At 45.3% G+C, this 20,813-nt stretch overlaps 1 protein-coding gene across 4 annotated transcripts in view; it reads left to right on the top strand.

Annotated features, from left to right (window-relative positions):
- Positions 1–20,813, top strand: part of arap2 (ArfGAP with RhoGAP domain, ankyrin repeat and PH domain 2) — a 604,005-nt gene that overhangs the window by 215,868 nt on the left and 367,324 nt on the right. For all 4 annotated transcript variants that reach the window (XM_072496549.1, XM_072496548.1, XM_072496547.1 and 1 more), the window contains one exon: positions 19,797–19,866. In XM_072496549.1, coding sequence (XP_072352650.1) covers positions 19,797–19,866 — 70 coding nt within the window. The remainder of the gene's footprint in view (positions 1–19,796; positions 19,867–20,813) is intronic.

The following is a 20,813-nucleotide window of genomic DNA, read 5'->3' as shown; positions in this document are numbered from 1 at the left end:
CTGCTCATTCGGTGAGCCAGTGTGGACACTATGGGCCAAATAGCCTCCTTCTACACCCTTCCGTAACTATTCTGTGAATTCACTAGTGGAACAGAAGGCCATAGAGATTGCCAGGTTGCTTGAGCAACTGTCTATTCCTTTTTTTCTTCTTTCATGGGATGTGGGTTTCACTGGCGAGGGCCAGCATTTATGTCCATCATAATTGCCTTTGAACTGAGTGGTTTGCTAGGCCACTTCAGAGGGCAGTTAAGAGTCAACCACATTGCTGTGGGTCTAGAATTACATGTAGGCCAGACCAGATAGGGACAGCAGATTTCCTTCCCTGAAGGACATTAGTGAATCAAATGTGTTCACAATCGACAATTATTTCATGATCATCACTAGACTATTAATTGCTGATTTTTAATGGTTTCAAATTCATTGAGCACAATGGGATATTGGCATGAGCAGGAGTGCAATGATGAGGTTACATTATCAGAGGAGTGCAAACATGGTTAAGGCAATAGTGTGCATCAGAGAGTGCTTTCACAATGTGTGACACGCAATGGATAAAATGTAAGGCGAATAGGCTCATGAACCATTTATATTGCAATATTTTCATTCACTCTTCTGTGTTTACATGCATGAACCATTCTTCCCAAATCATTAATTTAAGGTGTGCTGGAAAGGCTGGTTCTGCACAAATGCTTGGTGCATTATATGTTACAGCTGTGATTCGAAGATAGCATACTGAGCTTGTGACCACTGACAGCTATACTTGTTTCCCCCCTTTTAGTCACACTGCTATGCTGTGATGTGTGTAGGCGTGAAGGACCTGGTCAATGCTCAGGTGTCTGGGCGCAATTGATAGCCAGGGGGGGCAGATAGATGGGATAATGATGGATATTAATCAGCATTCACCCACTTGAGTCTTGGCAACTAACTGCATGACTCTAATATCTGTACTAGGTAATGGTTGCAAGACAGTGTCATCTGTTGCTAACTTTTGCCTTAGTTTAATTGCTCTGTTTTATCACCTTTGCTCTTGAGTCGCCAGGTATCTTTATGATACCGCCACGTGGTTCAAGTCCGAGTAATGATCAATAATCCAATACACCGATTAGTAAGATTTAAATCAAAGCACATTTATTATACACAGTAATCACTACTCATGTACAAATTCTACGTCTAAGCTACTTCTACAGCTAACAGGCCAATACTTAACTTGGAACTGGCCCACCAGGTCAGGAAAACGAATGGCCTTTCGTTGGGGTTCTGAGCCTGCGGGATTCGAAGTCGGTACAGATTGATAGCTAGGAGCGCCTATCTCGTAGCGAGCGTTGAAGTAAGACTTACAGTTCTGCCCAGCTGCTGAAGAGTTAAGAGAGCTGGAAGCGGTTGAAGAGAGAGCGCCTTGAACTTGGGGCTCAATTCTTATAGTCCCCAGGGGCTTCCCGCCTTTCGGGGTGGACCCTGTACCTGGTCCCAAGTGATTGGACTTTGTCCCAATCGCTTGGTTCGATTTTCTCCAATGCGGGAGCGGTTCCCTGATCGATGGGCGGTCTTGAGGTGGTCGTTCACCTCCCTTTGTGTAGGCTTCTGCTGGCACCGAAGAGCCTGGTTTTGCTTTATGTGTCTAAATGTTGCTCATTGTTCCCGGGCATTGCTCATTAGTATGCAGATGGCTGGTGTTTTGTTATGCTGATGGTTGCTGGTATCGATCTTGTCTGGCCTTTCCCGAGGTCAATACACACTCAACCTGCAGCTGCTCGTTTTTGTCCTGTTGGCTGACTTTCCCATCAGCCTTTGCCGTTCGCCATTTTACATCGGGAGTTAGCCATTTTAAGGGGCTGCACATCTCCATGGCTGTACCTTGTGAATCCATTCCATGCTTTCAGTGCTTCAGTACACTGTGCATAGGTAGCAACACTGATAATTTTATCCAATGGAAAGCCCATGAAGGGCCACCTGTTTCAGTGCTAGCTAACAGGTTGACCGTGTTTGCAACATTCCCACTCACCTGCCAAGTAAATTATGTCTCCTCTGAGGCACAGACACTTCACAATGGAGAACCAATCCCTTAAATGGGCCTTGCTGAGGGCTCACTATTTATACGAGCCCGAGTCGCCCAACGCATGCTGGGCTTGCCGGCGACCACTCGCCCGCCCCAACTCCTAATGTAACCCATCTCTCCCGCCCTAGCTTATTCACCCCCTTCTTCACCCCCGGACCGAAAATCTGATGTTTGTTCAGACCCTTTTTATTAGTGGGGTTCATGGGACCAGTAATTCCACCCTCCCCATTCTGTGCCTGTGATGCATGGACGAAAATCTCGGCCAAAGTATTTGTTTTAGTTTCTCTTGTCGTCTGTATTCCCCATAATAATTTCTCATGTCTTCCTCCAAGGGACCCACATTTAATCTTGCTAATCTCTTCCCTTTTACATAGCTGTAGACATTGTTGCAATCTGATTTTATGTCCCTAGCTAATTCACTCTCATCCAATTTTTTCACCATTAATTTTTTTTAAATCATCCTTTATTGAATTTTAAAATCCTCCCAATCCTCAAGATTGTTACTCTTTCTGGCAACATTATAAGCCTCTTCCTTCAACCTAATGCGATCTTTACATCTCTTGTTCGCCAGCATTGGACGACCACTCCTGTGTGGTTTTTGTTCCTCAATGGAATGTATAATTGTTGCCAATTATGAACTAATTCTTCAAATGTTTGCTGTTGTCTACCAGCCATAATATTTTTTATCTAGTTTTCCAATCTACCACAACCAACTCACACTTCTGCCAATATAGTTTGTTTTGTTCAGATTTATGACCTTAGTTTCAGACTTAATTAGATCACTCTCCAACTCAATATAAAATATTGTGATCACTCTTCTCCAGAGGCTGCTTTACTACAAGGTTATTAATTAACCATGTCTCATTGCAGAACACTACATTCAGAATTGGTTCCTTGTCATACTGATATGGAAAACTATTTTGGATGCATTCTGTGAACTTGTTCCTGCCTCCCCACTTTCCACTTTTATGGAAAATGTGGTTTATCCAATCTATATGAAGATTAAAGTCCCCCATAATTAATGTGTTACCCATATTACTTGCCCCTCTAATTTCCTGATTTTTACCCTGTTGGCATGATCACTACTTTTCAGGGGCCTATGAACCGCATCCAGTATTCTGTGCCTCCACTCAAAGCTGAATGATGTTCCAAGCTGAAGTCCATTCACTCTCCTGTCTTTATCCCATCCTGTATCATCAGGGCTACCCCTCCCTCCTTTTCCATTTTGCTTATCTCTTCTAAAATTGTATCATAGGATTTCTCTTTCCCAACCTTGATCACTTTCCTACCACATCTTCACAATGGCTAAGAGATCTAACCTATGAATTACTATCTGCACTATTCAGTTATCTTTTTTGTTTTGAATGCTTCCTGCTTTCAATTATAGAGCCTTTAGCTTTAATTTTATTTTTCTGTATTTTTCCTGATGTGCAAGAGGTTCAAGACCAGACAATACATTTCTGCTGAGGAGACACCGATGTAGTGGTATCAAGATAACTTATTAAGCAATAAAAGTTATAATTAGCAAGAGAGCAGTCGATATTCTAGTTTGAGTGGTTCTTGCTGCCCAATGTCTCAAGTGGCTATAGGCAGCTCATGACTTCTATTCCACTTTCTCTCCCTATTTTTTTCTTCACATCTGCACATCTTTTTCTATCCTCTGCAGTCAGGGCTCTTGCTGTGTTCTAGCATTGTTGTACTTTGATCTTCTCATAGAATCCCTACAGTACAGAAGGCGGCCAAGCGGCCCATTGAGTCTGCATCGACCCTTAGAAAGGACATTCTACCCATGTCCGCACCCCACCGTATCCCCGTAATCCCATAACCTAACCTGTACGTCCCTGGATACTAAGGGGCAATTTGGCATGGCCAATCCACCTAAACCGCACATCATTGGACTGTGGAGGGAACCGGAGCACCCGGAGAAACACAGACACGGGGAGAACGTACAAACTCCACATAGTCACCCAAGGTCTTAATCCCATAACCTGCCGTGGTGGTAATTGAACCCGGGTCGCTGGTGCTGTGAGGCAGCAGCGCTAACCACTGTGTCACTGTGCCGCCCCTGTCTTGTTATTAATCTTGTTACTCTATTTGTCAGTCGTCAGCTGCCTGTGGTCATAACCCGAACAAGATATTCCTAAAACCTAAATAGCCCATTGTTAACTTTTTTTTTTGTCAAGCTTAATAGTCAGCACCGTCATTTAGTTATCATGCCAAAGTCCATTACTCTATACATTTCAAAGCATAGCCATGGATCACAATTAGTAACATAGTTTGGACGTCTGCCCATTCTTCCTTCCTTACTATTCACTCTAACATTCTCACGCTCTCTCACGCTCTCTCACGCACTCTCACGCTCCCTCTCACGCTCCCTCTCGCTCCCTCTCACTCGACAATAATCCAGAGACCCAGGATGATGATCTGGGAACCTAGGTTCGAATCCCACCACGGCAGGTTATGGGATTTAAACTCAATAAAATATCTGGAATTAAAAGTCTAATAATGACCATGAAACCATTGTCCATTGTTGTAAAAACCCATCTGGTTCACTACTGTCATTTAGGGAAGGAAATCTGCCATCCTTACCTGGCCTGGCCTACATGTGACTTCAGACCCACAGCAATGTGGTTGATTCGAAAATGCCCTCTGAAATGACCAAGCAAGCAACTCCGTTGTATTCAACTGCTACGAAAACAAAAAAAAGGAATGAAACCGGACAGACCATCCGGCATCGAACCAGCAAGGCATCGGAAACGATAACGGCAAACCCAGCCTGTCGACTGTGCAAAGTCCTCCTTGCTGACATCTAGGGGCTTGTGCCAAAGTTGGGAGATCTGATTCACAGACTGGCCAAGCAACAGCCTGACACCGTCATACTCACAGAATCATATCTTATAGACAATGTCCCAGAGACTACAATCACCATTCATTGTTATGTCCTGTCTCACTGGCAGGACAGACCCAGCAGAGGTGGTGGCATAGTGGTATACAGTCGGGAGGGAGTTGTCCTGGGAGTCCTCAACATTGGCTCTGGACCCCATGAAGTCTCATAGCTTCAGGTTAAACATGGGCAAGAAAACCTCCTGCTGATTACCACGTACCGGCCACCATCAGCTGATAAATCAGTACCCCTCCACGTTGACGAATCGCAGAGGGTGGCAAGGGCACAGAATATGCTCTGGATGGAGGACTTTGATGGATCTGTAGTGCCACCACAGACCGAGCTGACTGGGTCCTAAAGGACGTAGTTGCGATAGTACCACCAGAGACCGACCTGGCAGGGTCCTAAAGGACATATCTGCTAGACTGGGACTGCAGCAGGTGGTGAGGGAACCAACAAGAGGGTGAAACATACTTTTATTTTTGTAAAATATTTTATTCAGGCGTTTGTGATTTTATAACAGTAACAGTAAAACATATATAAACAACTATAAACTTAGTGCAAAGATCCTATACCTCCCTCACAGGGTCCCACCTTCCTAGAACAGTAATCTAGACTTAAACCCCCCCCCCCCTCTGCTGACAGTTAATTTTCTCTAACGAAGCAGTCAAACGGCTGCCACCTCCGTACGAACCCTAGCATTGACCCTCTCAGGACGAGCTTGATTTTCTTAACACTGAGAAAACCAGCCATGTGATTGATCCGGGTTCTGATTTTGGGTGCTTTGAGTCCCTCCATGCTAACAGTATCCGTCTCTGGGCTACCAGGGAGGCAAAGGCCAAGACGTTGGCCTCTCTAGCCCCCTGGATTCCCGGGTCCTTCCTCCGACCCTCCGAAAATCGCCACCTCGGGACTCGGTGCCACCCTTGTTTTTAACACCGTGGACATGACGTCTGCAAATCCCTGCCAGAATCCCCTAAGCTTCGGACATGTCCAAAACATGTGGACATGGTTCGCTGGCCCTCCCGCGCACCTTGCACACCTGTCTCCTGTCCCATAAAACTTGCTTATCTGGGCCACCATCATGTGTGCCCGGTGAATGACCTTAAATTGTATCAGGCTGAGCCTGGCGCATGGTGTGGACTGCTGACCCTGCTTAACGCATCCGCCCAGAGACCTGCCTCTATCTCTCCCCTAACCCCTCCTCCCATTTGTGCTTTAGCTCCTCTGTCTGCGTTTCCTCTGACTCCATGAATTCTTTATAGATATCTGAGACCGTCCCCTCTCCCACCCATACTCTAGAAATTACCCCATCTTGTTTCCCACGTGGCGGTAGGAGCGGGAAGGTAGGAACCTGCCTTTGCATGAAGTCCCGAATCTGCAGATATCTAAACCCATTCCCTCCAGTCAACTCAAACTTCTCCTCTCACTCCCTCAAACCGGGGAAGCTCCCATCTAGAAACAAATCTCCCATCCTCCCGAGCCCTGCTCTCTGCCATCCCCGAAACCCTCTGTGGTGAATGTAAATACAGTTAATTCACCAGTTATGTTCTATGTTATTAACCTTGTGGGTTTTATCTGTGGGCCATTGTATGGCTTCACCCACAGGGGGAGATGTTGGAGGATGTTGGAGCATGTACGGGCTCCGCCCCTTTGAAGGGGTATAAGAGTAGCTGGCCTGTGGGACTGTCCTCCGTATGTACCAGTCGCAGGCAGACAAAGTTGATAGTTAATTAAAACCACTGTTTTACTCCGGCACGAGTTCTAGAGTGAGTTGATGGTCGCATCACCCTCCATCTAATCTCCCTTGTGCAAACCGATGATTGCTTTGAAGCCCAAACCAATGCTGCCTCCGCTCTCACATGTTTCCTCCACTGCTCCCAGACTCTTAGGGCCACCACTACCACCGGGCTTGTGGAATACCGGGCCGGCGAGAATGGTAGAGGTACCGTGATCAATGCCCCTAAACTCGTGTCCTTACAAGATGCTGCCTCTACTCGCTCCCACACCGACCCATCCGCCACTACTCACTTCTTAATCATGGCTATATTTGCCGCCCAGTACTAGTTGCTAAAGTTCGGCAGCGCCAGCCCACCCTCTCCCCAGCCACGCTCCAGCATCACCTTCTTCACTCGCGGGGTTTTACCCGCCCAAACAAAACTGGAGATCACGTTATTTACCCGCTTGAAAAAGGCCTTTGGGATAAAGATGGGAAGGAACTGTAAAACAAACAGGAATCTCGGGAGGACCGTCATTTATCTGTCTGTACCCTTCCTGCCAGTGATAATGGGAGCATATCCCATCTTCGGAAGTCCTCTTTCAATTGTCCACTAACCGGGTCAAGTTTAGTTCATGTAACAGCCCCCAGTCCTGTGCCACCTGGATCCCTACAGAACGGAAACTACCTCCCACCACTCTGAACGGCAGCTCTCCCAGTCTCCTCTCCTGCCCCCTTGCCTGGATCACAAACATCTCGCTTTACCCCATGTTCAACTTGTACCCTGAAAAACGGCCAAATTCCCCTAGAATCCTCATGATCTCTCCCATCCCTCTAACGGGTCGGAAACATACAGGAGCAGGTCGTCGGCGTATAGCGAGACCATGTGTTCCACTCCCCCCAGTCCAGCCCCTGGAAGCACTTAACACCATAGCCAGTGGCTCAATGGCCAGAGCGAACAGCAACGGAGAGAGGGGACATCCCTGCCTAGTCCCCCGGTGCAGTCTAAAATAGCCCGATGACAGCCGGTTCATTCGAACATTCGCCTCTGGTGACTGGTACAGCAGCCTGATCCATTCGATGAAACCCCGACCAAACCCAAACCTCCCCAACACCTCCCACTGATTGTTCCATTCCACCCGGTCAAAAGCCTTCTCTGTGTCCATTGCACCACTACTTCCACCTCCTTTCCCTCTGGGGGCACCATGATTACATTCAAGAGCCTTCTAACGTTGGCCGTTAGCTGCCTACCTTTAACGAAGTCCGTCTGGTCTTCCCCTCTCACCCCCGGTACACATCTGGTCCCGGGGCCTTGCCTGACTGCATGGCTTCCAGTCCATCTGCTATTTCCTCAATCCCTATCTGGGCCCCCAGCCCTTCTACCAACCCTTCGTCCACCTTTGGGAACTCCAGCCCTCCCAGAAATTTCCTCATTCCTTCCACTCCAGCTGGGGATTCCGACTCGTATAGTCTGCTGTAAAACTCCTTAAACACCCTGTTGACCCCTGCTGGGTCCAAGATTGTGTTCCCTCCTCTGTCCTTCACTCTCCCTATCTCCCTCGGTGCCTCCCTTTTCCTGAGCTGGTGCGCCAGCATTCTGCTAGCCTTCTCTCCATACCCATATATCGCCTTTCTCAACTACTCCACTGCCTACCCCGTAGATAACAAGCCAAATTCCACCTGTAGCCTCCGTTGTTCCTTCAGTAATCCTACCTCCAGGGCTTCCGCATACCTCCTGTCTACCTGAAGTATTTTCCGACCAACCTATCCGCCTCTGCCCTCTCTTCATTCTCCCTATGGGCCTGAATCGAAATCAGCTCCCCTCTGACCACTGCCTTCAGTGCGTCCCACACAATTGCTGCTGAGACCTCTCCCATATCGTTAATCTCCAGTGGTTCTGGATGAATTCCCTGACCCGCCTGCACACCCCATCGTTCGCTAACAGTCCTGCATTCAATCTCCATTGCGGGCGCTGACCTTGCTCTCCTGTAGGTCCACCCAGTGTGGGGCATTGTCCGACACTGCAATCGCCGAATACTCGGTGTCAACCACCCACGCCAGTAAAGCCCTGTTCAAAATAAAAAAGTCAATCCGGGAGTATACTTTATGTATATGTGAGAAGAAGGAGGATTCCTTCGCCGTTGGACGCCCAAACCTCCATGGGTCTGCCCCACCCATCTGCTCCATAAACCCCTTTAGCTCCTTCGCCATTGCTGGCACCCTGCCTGTCCTTGAACTCGACCTGTCCAGCCTTGGGTCAATGACCGTATTGAAGTCCCACCCCATGATCAGCTTGTGTGAATCCAGATCCGGGATCTTCCCTAACATCCATCTTACAAACTCCACATCATCCCAGTTTGGTGCATAGACATTCACAAGCACCACCGGCAACCCTTCCAGCTTCCCGCTAACCATGATATATCTACCCCCCACATCTGCAACTATTCTCCCCGCCTCAAATGACACTCTCTTATTAATCAGGATCGCGACCCCTCTAGTCTTAGAATCCAGCCCCGAGTGAAATACCTGCCCGACCCATCCCTTCCTCAGTCTGGTCTGATCAATTACCCTCAGGTGTGTCTCCTGTAGCATTACCACGTCTGCCTTCAATCCCTCAAATGTGCGAAAAGGCGAGCCCTCTTAACCGGCCCATTCAGCCCTCTGATGGTCTACGTGATCAGCCTGGTCAGTAAGCTTCTCATCCCCCCCCCTCTCCTGCCGATCAACCATCCCCCTTCTTCGGCCAGCCTCCAGCCCATGCCCCGCGCTCTCTCTGGCCCGCCCTCAGGTAGCCTCCGTCCCCAACCTCCCATTTATCTCCAAGCAACCGTCCCTCTCCTGTTTGCAGAGCAATTTCCCCCCCCATTAACATTACAATAAATGCAACCCCTTCAACAAACAAAACATCTGCTCACCCTTCACAGCGCTTCCGTGAGCCAACCCGCCCAGCTGGCTTGGTGACTACCCCCCCCACCCCCCCCCCCCCCCCCCCCCCCCCCCCCACGGCGCCAGACATCTTACCTCCTATTATTCTCCCACTTACAGCTCCGTGTCTGCTTGGCCCAACGTAAAATCTGTTCCTTATCCAGGAATCTGTGCCTTTGTACCACCATCACCCTCGGTGGCTCATTCACCCGTGGCAACCTCACAAGCGTTCTGTGCGCTCTGTCCGCTTCCAGAGGTCTAGAAAACGACCCCTCACCCATTAACCTCTCGAGCATATTCGCCACATAAGCCCTTGCATCCGTTCCCTCACACCCCTCAGGGAGGCCAACAATCCTCAAGTTCTGCTGGCGGGATCTATTCTCTAGGTCCTTCACCTTGTCTTGCAGCCTTTTCTGTTGCTCTTTCATCAGCCCCACCTGCACTCCAGCGCAGTTAGATGTTCCTCATGCTCAGTCACCGTTTCTGCCACCTTCTGGACCGCCCGATCTTGGGCTTCATGTCTCTGCTCCACCGGAATGATCGACTCCTTGATCGCGTCCAGGCATTCCTTTTTTTGCTTGACAAAGCCCACCAGCTGGTCCGGTGTCCACTGGGCCGCCGAGCCAGTAGTCTGCAGATCTGCCATGCTTTCCTTTGCTGCAGAATCTACATGTGCCTGCTCGATTCGGTTCTTCCTTCCCTGATGTCCACCTCTCTACCGTGTCTCCATATACTGGGTGGGATTCCTCCTCAGAGTCTCATCCACCACCGGCCCCTCAACAAAATTCCGGAAAAAATCGGAGAAAAAGGTCCAAAATGTCCGCCACGAGCGGGAGCCACCAAATGTGCAACCGATTCCCTCATGGCCGCCACCGGAAGTCCCAGGATAAAACATATTTGACATCATCCACACCAACCTGCCTGCTGCAGATGCATCTGTCCATAAAAGTATCAGTCGAAGTGACCACCACACAGTCCTTGTGGATTCAAAGTTCCGTCTTCATATTGAGGATACCCTCCATCGTGTTGCGTGGTACTACCACCGTGCTAAATGGGATAGACTTTGAATGGATTTAGCAACTCAAGATTGGGCATCCATGAGGCGCTGTGCGCCATCAGCAGTAGCAGAATTGTATTCAACCACAATCTGCAACCTCACGGCCCAGCATATCCCCCACTCTACCACACAGACACAGGAGAACATGCAGACTCCACACAGACAGTGACCCAAGCTAGGAATTGAACCTGGAACCCTGGAGCTGTGAAGCAACAGTACTGCCCACTGTGCTACCGTGCTGCCCAGTTTGACTGATGTCAGTCTTTGGTCAATATGATTCACTCCACGTGATATCACAAAACAGCTGAAGGCACTGGATACTGAAAAGGCTATGGGTCCTGACAATATCCTGGCAATAGTACTGAAGACCTGTGCTGCAGAACTTGCCGCACCCCTAGCCGTGCCGTTCCAGTACAGCTACAACATTGGCAGAAATGTGAAAAATTGCCTAGGTGTGTCCTGTACACGAAACCGGATAAATCCAACCCAGCCCTATCAGTCGACTCTCCATCATCAGTAAAGTGATGGAAGGAGCCATCAACAGTGCTATCAAGCGGCACTTACTCCGCAATAATCTACTCATGGATGCTCAGTTTGTGCTCTGTTCGGGTCACTCAGCCCCTGACCTCATTACAGCCTTGGTTCAAACATGGACTAAAGAGATAAATTCCAGCGGTGAGGTGAGAGTGGCTGCCCTTGACATCAAGGCAGCATTTCACCGAGTATGGCATCAAGGAGCCCTAGCTAAACTGAGTCAATGTGAATCGGGGAGGGCACGGGAGGGAATCTCCACTGGTTGGAGTCATACTTGGCACAAAGGAAGATGGTTGTGGTGGTTGGAGATCAATCACCTCAACTCCAGTACATCACTGGAGGAGTTCCTCAGGATAGTGTCCTAGGCCCAACCATCTTCAGCTGCTTCGTCAATGACCTCCCTTCCATCATAAGGTCTGAAATGGGGATGTTTTCAGATGACTGCACAATGTTCAGCACCATTCGCGACTCCTCAGATAATGAAGCAGTCCATGTCCAAATGCAGCAAGGCCTGGACAATATCCAGGCTTGGGCTTACAAGTGGCAAGTTACATTTGCACCGCACAAGTGCCAGGCAATTACCATCTCCTACAAGAGAGGATCTAACCATCACCCCTTGACATTCAATATCATTACCATCGCTGAATCCCCCACAATCAAAATCCTGGGGGTTACCATTGATCAGAAACTGAACTGGACAAGCCATATTAATACTGTGGCTATCAGGGCAGGTCACAGGCTAGGAATCCTACGGCGAGTAACTCACCTCCTGACTCCCCAAAGCTTGCCCACCAGCTACAAGGCGCAAGTCAGGAGTGTGATGGAATATTCTCCACTTGTCTGGATGAGTGCAGCTCCAACAACACTCAAGAAGCTCGACACCACCCAGGACAAGCAGCCCGCTTGATTTCTCCCCCTTCCACAAACATTCAAACCCTCCACCACCGATGAACAGTGGCAGCCATGTGCACCATCTACAAGATTCACCGCAGTAACTCACCAAGGTTCCTTCAACAGCACCTTCCAAACCAATGACCACTGCCATCTAGAAGGACAAGAGCGGTAGGTACCTTGGAACCTCGCCACCTGGAGGTGCTCCTCCAAGTCGCTCACCACCCTGACTTGGAAATATATCGACGTTCCTTCACTGTCGCTGGGGCAACACCCTGGAACTCCCTCCCTTACAGCACAGTGGATATACCTACACCTCAAGGGCTGCAGCGGTTCAAGAAGACAACTCACCACCACCTTCAGAAGGGCAAGTAGGGATGGGCAATAAATGCTGGCCTAATCAGCGACGCCCACACCCCATAAATGAATTTTTTAAAAACCCATCAGTTTCTGTTGCAGTGTGATCTTGGTTATAGCTCAAATCACAAAGGCAGTATATTAAAATTTGTCTATCAGGAGCTTATATAAAATACGCAAAAACATTCATAGCACAAGGTATAGGAAGTGTTAAAGATACACAAAGTATAAAAAGCTTTGTATATTGTACAGATTCACCTTGGTCATTAATAGCTTATTACCTATATTTTCTCCGTCTCGCTCCCAACCCTATCTGCTTACTTAGCTCAGTTGGCTGACTCGTGATACAGAGCAAGGCCAAAAGCGCAGGTTCAATTTCCATGCCGACTGAGGTTCTTCATGAAGATCCCGTTTCCTCAACCTTGACCCTTGTCTGAGGTTTGGAGATCCTCAGGTTAAATCACCACTAGTCGGCTCCATCCCTCAAAGGGAAAAGCAGCCTATGGTCACCTGAAGCTATGGCGGCTACTTTTACATAAGTCACGATTCTACACTACAGGCTCAGCAGTTCTCTTATCATGAATCATGGGATCATCTTTTACACCGGGTTGACTTCTATACCATTTTGTTGGCCTCCCAAATCATGTATTTTGCCTATACTCGGTGTTTTGCTGTTGCATTATTAGTCAGCCTCAATTTTTCACCCCACAAATGGATGCTTTGCTTACCGGTAAAAGAATCAGTGAAAACAGCTGTTTCTGTTCCTCTCCTTGATAATTGCCAATATTCTTCTGAAGTTATGGTGGAAGATCGGGAGGGACCTGCAGGAATTGCTGGCGGATGTCTTGATTCTGGCGTTGTTGCATCAAAGCAAGATCAATCTGAGAGAACGTTTCCTAACACAGGGTCAGGGTTTTACGGCTCCGCCACTGCGTGTCTCCCCTGGCGGATGTGGTGGGCCATTTGAATAGCCGTCCACTTCTGTGGTCCCATAATATCCTGCCAGGTAGGAGGAGCCATTAAATACTGGCCCACATATCATGGCAGAAACAAGCAAGTCAGAATTTGTTCTGGATGAAATGCTTAATTTTGGTATCGTACATACAAGATACCCGTGTGCATCTTATTCTTGCCTCTTGAGCATCCTCGATTTTAATTGCTCCACCATTGCTGGCCGTGCCTTCAGCTGCCTGGGCTCAAAGCTCTGTAATTCCATCCCAAAACTTCTCCACCTGCTTTCCTTCTTTAATACTTCAAACACCTTGAAACTTGCCTTTTCAACCAAGCTTTTGTCATCTGATCTAACAATGTCATTTGCGACTTGTGTCTGATTTTGTTTGATAATGCTCCTGTGAAGTGTCTTTGGGATGTTTTATTATGTTAGAAGTGCTATAAATATAGGTTGTTGCTTGTGACCTTGCAGAAAAGCAACGGTGCCCGTTTTCCACTAGAATCGCAAAACAAAAAATTACTTGCCAGATGCCACTGAAGAGAAGATGACAGAAATTGCTCTTTCTTAAGCAAGTTGATAAAAGTTGGGAGCACACAGGCCATGGGACCTGCTGAAACCCAAGCAGGATTTTTTCTTTAGCCAACAAAATGTGTATGACGGCAAACTCACATCACCATCAGGGCCACCTTCTGAAAGCAGCATATTGCAACTGTGCTCGAGAATTGTGAGATTTTTTAGTTGAACTTGGATTATCTTTTCCCAGTGAACTGATATTCTTCATCAAATTGCCATTTAAGGAGCCATTTATGTCATCAATAATAATCGCTTATTGTCACAAGTAGGCTTCAATGAAGTTACTGTGCAAAGCCCCTAGTCGCCACATTCCAGCGCCTGTTCGGGGAGGCCGGTACGGGGTGTCTAATGCTTATGCTTCTATCAAAGTTACTCTTTGTAACTCTCAATGCAGAAGTTTTGGGAAATTCTGGAAGGGAAGGTTTGTTTTGTGGTACATTAATTGCAGGAGGACTTCGGCAACATTCAGGCTTGGGGCTGGTAAGTAGCAAGCAATGACTATCTCCAACAAGAGAGAATCTAACCATCTCCCCTGACGATCATTGGCATTACCATCACTGAAGCTCCAAAATCAATATCCTGGGGGGGGGGGGTGGTTTACTATGGACCAGAAACTCACCTGGACTAGCCATATAACTAATGTGGCTACAAGAGTAGTACAGCAACTTCTACCACCGAGAAGGGTATGGGCAGCAGATGCAATACATTGGAACACCACCACTTGCAGGTTCCCCTCCAAGCCACACACCATCTTGACTTGGAACATATCACTGTCGCTGGGTCAAAATCCTGGAACTCCTTGCCTTGCAGCACCCTGGGATGCAGTCTGCCAGCTGCGTTATGCCTGAAAGGTGGTGCAGAGCGGCCGTAGATGCCTGGAGATCCCTCTTCTGTGAGCTGCCCAGCTTGACGCAACTCATGAGATCTAACGTGATCTTGTGAGATATCGCAATGTGAGTCCCGCCCATTGTGGCCGATCGCTTTTTTCACACATCTGCATATTGGAGTGAGACAGCTAATCTCATACTAATATGCCCCCCCACGATCTACCCAAGGCATTAGGGTCCAACCCCCTCATTACACCTGGCTAAAAGCGCTTGTTGTGGGAATCTGGTGCCATTCAGTTAGATTGCACCTGTGGTATACCTACACCACATGGAGTGCAGCGGTTCAAGTCGCTAGTTCACCACTACCTTCTCAAGCACAATCAGGGATGGGCATCAAATGTTGGCCTGGGCAGTGGCACCCGTACGCTGTGAAATCAAACATCACTATTTGTTGAGAATGTATTTTTGACTTTTCAGTAACAATGTGCAGTGCAGTCCACGATTGTGCAGTTTTTCTCCATTAGGTGTAGCTGATGAGCTGTGTATATTCAACAACCGCTTTTTGGTAAAAATCAAGTTCAGCATTTTGATGCATTAATCTGTATTGGCTTTTCGACTATTTTTGCAGCATACATCCAAAAGAAAAGTGTGACCAGGACTATTAATGGCCATTGTATATTAAAACATTTTTTTATCAGATGACAAAAGATGATTTGTTTTTCCCAATGGGAACAAATGCCTGAGATTTCAGAGCAAAAGCTGTTTCTCTCCATGATTAACAATCTGATTAAATTATATTTTAGAAAAAGCATATATTATAAAGATGCACTGTTTTTTTTGTAAATATTTGTTAGCATGTTATTAATTGCAAAGACAAAATAAGGATACATTCTTCCTTTTTTCATAGGGGGGGTTTTGCATCTTTAATTCTGGCAGTTTTGAAGGGTAATTTAAGAAATTATGCAATATTTCAATGCTACTGATCATCTATCTATAACTAAGATTGTTTTTTGCTGAAGTGTTGCAAAAAGTCTGGAGATTTGGCACATTTGATGATTTTCACAGGCACAGGCAATCTGTCCAAACCAGTCATGTGATAGATATGAGAGATTTATTTTTAAACGTTTAAACCATTCAGTTTTGTGTTTGAAAATGAAAGTTTTGATAAGTTCTGACATGGAAAAATAAAATTAACTGGGGAATGCAAAATATGAAAGAAAAGATTGTTTCGGCCTTCCACCATTAACTCTCTCTGACAGTTGTAGCATTTGTTGAAGTGTTCAATGCAATGCTCCCTCTAAGGTGCATGGGTGCACAGCAGTCTGGAACATAACACACAGTGAATAAACAGGTCACGCACTACCAACTTTTCCTTTTAGATGTGCACATGCGTGGCCATGCAGAGATCATGCAAGGATTATGCCGTGCAACTAATAGGACACAAACCATTAAGAGGAATTAGAGAGAACATGGTTGATTGAAAAACAGTGCAGTTAATGATGCCAATCAGTGATTTTAATTTGGAAAACACTTGACAATACATGGATTGTGGCGTGCACTTTGGACTGACATTCGAAAAAGACATTGCTAAAGATAGAATCATAGAATCCCTACAGTGCAGAAAGAGGTCATTCGGCCCATTGAGATTGCCCCGACGCTTCGAAAGTGACCCCCTACCCAAGTCCCCTTGCCTCACCCACCCCCACAACCCCACCTAACTTTTGGACACCAAGGGGAATTTTTGTTTTAGCATGGCCAATTCACCTAACTTGTTCATCTTTGGACTGTGGGAGCATCCAGAAGAAACTCACACAGACACAGGGAGAATGTGCAAACTGCACACAGGCAATCATCCAGGGCTGGAATCGAACCCGGGTCCCTGGCACGTGAGACAACAGTGATAATTACTGTGCCACTGCTGGTACCTGTCCTCAGTTCTTGGGGAAAGCAACGTTTGAGAAAGCAGAATCTCTGGATATTAGAATGTTGTCTAAGGACTGGAGAGTTGCAAATGTTATACACCTGTTCAAGAAAAAGGGAGAGCACTAGATCTGGTTACTTGAAACTAGTCAGTTTAAATCAATGACAGGAAAACTGCGAGACACCATTGTCAAGGATAAAAATGAAGATGTTTATTTGTGCCAATGCACTAGGGGGAGCACTTGCTGTATATGCACAGATTGCAGTGTCAGGCTGTTCAAAGGGAGCGATGTTTTTGAATGCAGCTAGCACTGAATTATGTATTTTTTTGCAAGCTGGTGTTGTTTAATGTCTCCCGTACAACAAAATCAGTTAACAGAAAAGAATTGCAACTACTTGGAGAGCAACTATTTTAACAGTCAGGATCTTGAAATGGTAAAAATTGATTCCCCCCCATAAATCAATTAGCTTGGGGCAGAGTCGGTCTTGAAAACAAAAACTATATGCTGTTAACTGTGGAGTTCCAATATTGGTAAAAATCAATAAAAGAGGTATTTTGAACAAACTATAAAAAAAACAATCATCCTCCAATGTGGGGCTTGCAACCATGACCCTGGGATTAAGTGCAGGTATCATCTACCATCCGAACTAACCAGACTGTGTCAAAATTCTATGGACAAAGATTTTACATCTTATTCCCTTGTTCCAACAAAGCAAAAGAAAAAATATTGTTTAGTGACTAAAGTTGAGTGTTAAACTGGCCTGGGAACAAAACCCAAAACAACGTGCATCTTGGTGGGTTCATTTGTGCATTTGCCGGGGCTGCAATGCAAGCCAACTGTGCATACCCGACAGTTCCTGATGTCTTCCCTGATTGAGTTCTTTGAAATAAGAGAGAGGGTTGATGAAGGTAGTGCAATGGATGTTTTTTTTCTGCGTGGACTTTCAAAGATATTTGCTGAAATATCAGATAAAAGACTGATTCGGAAAATTGAAACAAGTGGTATTAAAATGCCTGTCATCTGGGTATGTGATTGTTTAAGGGGTAGGAAGGACAAAGTAGTGGTGATCAAATATTTTTCTGATTGAGGAGCAGTATGTATTGTGGTCTGCCCAGGGTTTGTATTAGGACCATTGCACTTGTTGCTGCATACAAACTTGAGACTTGGATATAGAGAGCACAATTTTGAATTTTATGGATAATGCAAGACTGCAATACAGTAATTAAGGAGCTAGATAGGAGCAGACTACAGGAGGAGGTAGGTAGACAAGTGAAATGGGCAATTAGATGGCAGATGCAATTTAATGCTGGTCAGTGTGAAGTGACGCACTTTTGGAGGCACAGCAGGAAGAGGCAGTATAATTTCATATAGTATTATTTTTGGCAAGGAAATGCAAGCAAAGCCGTTCACAAGTTTTTTTTGAAATTGCCAGGACAATTTGAATGCTTTAAACCTTAGCTGGAGTATTGTACAGCACTCTGGACACACTTTAAGAAGGATATAACGGCCTTGGAGCATGCAAAAGATGTTTACCAGGATGATATCACGCATGTGGAGAGATTGGAAAAGCTGTGATTGTTTACCTGAGAGTAGAAAAGTTAAAGGGAGATTCAATAGCTGGTGCTCAAACTTCTGAGAGGTTTTAGATGGAGCAAGTAGGAAGTAACTATTCCCTCTGGCAAGTAGATCGGTAGCTCGAGGTTTAAATTAATTGCAAAAGAACTAGATGGGAATAGGACATTTTTTCACACCGGTTTGTTAAAATCTTGAAACGCCATCTGAAAGGGTGGTAAAAGCAAATTCCATATGAACTTTTAGAAGACATGCACTTGAAGAAAATGGGTTTGCAGGGTTAGTAGGAAAAATCTGGAGCATGGGACGGGATTGGACAGCACTTTCGAAGAGTCAACACAAGCACCATAGGTCAAGTAACCTTTCTCTTTGATGTACGTTTCTATGATTTGTTCTTTAGTCCCAACTTTAGAGACAAGCAATTACATAAGGAGTTGTTCAGATTTCTGATTGTCACGTGAAGTGTATTTTTCAACCAAGAATTGAAAAGTGCCATTCATTTCTTTTGAAAATATTTTGGTATTTAATTAAATTGACTTTTCAATGTCCTAAACCTTTTTGTAGTGTATGTGACTGGAAAAATAGAGGCAACTGATAGCAATTAAACAGCATGATTGATTTTAATTGTCTATTATCTCTAAGTCGACCCTGATCACGCTGACTTTACATCTAAAATAGTCCTATTACATATGCAACTTTAACTAAATTATCTAGTTTTCAAAGAATTGATGCTCACAACTTGAAATGTGTGTTTAGTTCTGAATATTATAATTTTATGTTAGTTATGTATATGTTTATTCTGCAGGTATTTGTTGAATCAGTGTTGTTAATGTGTGTATACTAGGCTGTAGGAAATGTGTTACCTATTAATACCAGCAGATTATTTTCCACGACCCTGAAATGATTCTGCTGCATGCTGATGTGCCAACACCTGATGTGTTTGTTTAAAATACCTATATTACTTCAGTCAAGATGTTGACATATTTTCCAATGAGGTTGAAGAAGGAAACAACTGGCATAATTTAGTCATATTGCTTTTCTTTAAATTATGGATTACTTCTGCAGAGAGGGATTTCAGGTTAACACGCCAGTGTTATGCACCATTGTCCCATGTATTAAATTCAAAACCCAAGTCTTTTCCCTTGGACCATTTCATGAGCTCCAAACATCCTTTCATTATACCTGTGACTACAGACTGGGATGTTAATGATCATGAAAGCCATGTGGAAACATTTAAAATAGAGTCCAGCTTAGCCAATGCTTTAACATATTATTTTCACTTTCTCTTCTGTCTTGGACTGTGTAATGTAACCATACTTCCAAGTGAACAAATTCTCATTTCTTTGTATAGTGAGTTTATTACCATATAAGAAGATCATTTTTATTTCTAACAGAAACATTTATTTCGGCAGCATAACAGGTTTGAAGCAATATTGAAACAATTCTTTTCTATTTCAGTACCACTATGTATTTAGCCAAGGGCCGACTGGCAGAATTTAGTCTCATTGCTTTTTTTTTCAAATTTATTACAGGAATTGTGTGTTCCAGAAGCGATGGGTTAAGTTTGATGGAGAAAATTTGTCGTACTACAACAATGAGAAGGTAATGGTGCAGATCTGAAGTACGAACCTGATACAGAAGACTGGGAAACCTATTGGAAATCTAAACTTGCAGTTATATCTGTGATAAATTGCACCTAACACATTTTTGAAATCAGCCAATGGTGGCTTGGAAATAGTAAGGTTTTTCACATCTCGGATGGTCTGCGTATTTAAAATTATAGTTGGCTGGCAGTAAAATATCACATCAGTTCAATTTTATTTTAAGGAGTTCTTTCAGTCCTTTTTTTAAGCTGATTGCTGGAAGCATGAGCTATAACCCATTGATGATTGTCTTTGAATTGTCCCCTTCCGTCTGCAGTGCAGCTGAATTTGGAGACTCCGTGGAGGATGGTGGCGGTGGAGGGGTGGGCACGGGGGTGGGGGGAGGTGGGCAGGTTGTAACAGAATTTGATTCCCTTCCCTCACGGGCAAAGTTAATAATTACTGAGTTTGTTTTTCAAGGGATCACCACCAACAGAGCAAAACTGATGTATACCGATTATCAGAGCCTCAAAGATTAATTAACTGCCTCAAATCTCATTGCTTTCCATTTTATTCATTATTGCAACGTGTGCCAAATGGTTTTGCTGATTACCAGATCTCGATTTAAGTTTCTATATGTAGATAAGTGTTTATTACTGCACAATTTCTGTTCGAGAGCACTCGTCACAAATGATGGTGACTACTTTTATATTATGGGATCAGACTTGAAGGTAATCGCCTAAATGAGTGGTACTATGCAATTGTAAAACACATCAAATTTTGGATGAATTTGTCAGTGTCTAAAATAGGAAAATTATTTTCAAAATGGGATTGTTTAAATGGCTTTTCACAATTTTGTTTTTGTTGTTACGTCCAGTAATTCAAAATGTTAATGGACTTGGAACAAATTCAATTTGCCTTCATTATTTTTCAGAAAACATATGTCCCTCTGGCCTAACATCGGCT

Source organism: Scyliorhinus torazame, chromosome 3, assembly GCF_047496885.1.
Source record: "Scyliorhinus torazame isolate Kashiwa2021f chromosome 3, sScyTor2.1, whole genome shotgun sequence".
Taxonomy (NCBI): domain Eukaryota; kingdom Metazoa; phylum Chordata; class Chondrichthyes; order Carcharhiniformes; family Scyliorhinidae; genus Scyliorhinus; species Scyliorhinus torazame.
Note: the sequence above shows the minus strand (reverse complement) of the source record. Positions and strands in the feature narration are given on the sequence as shown.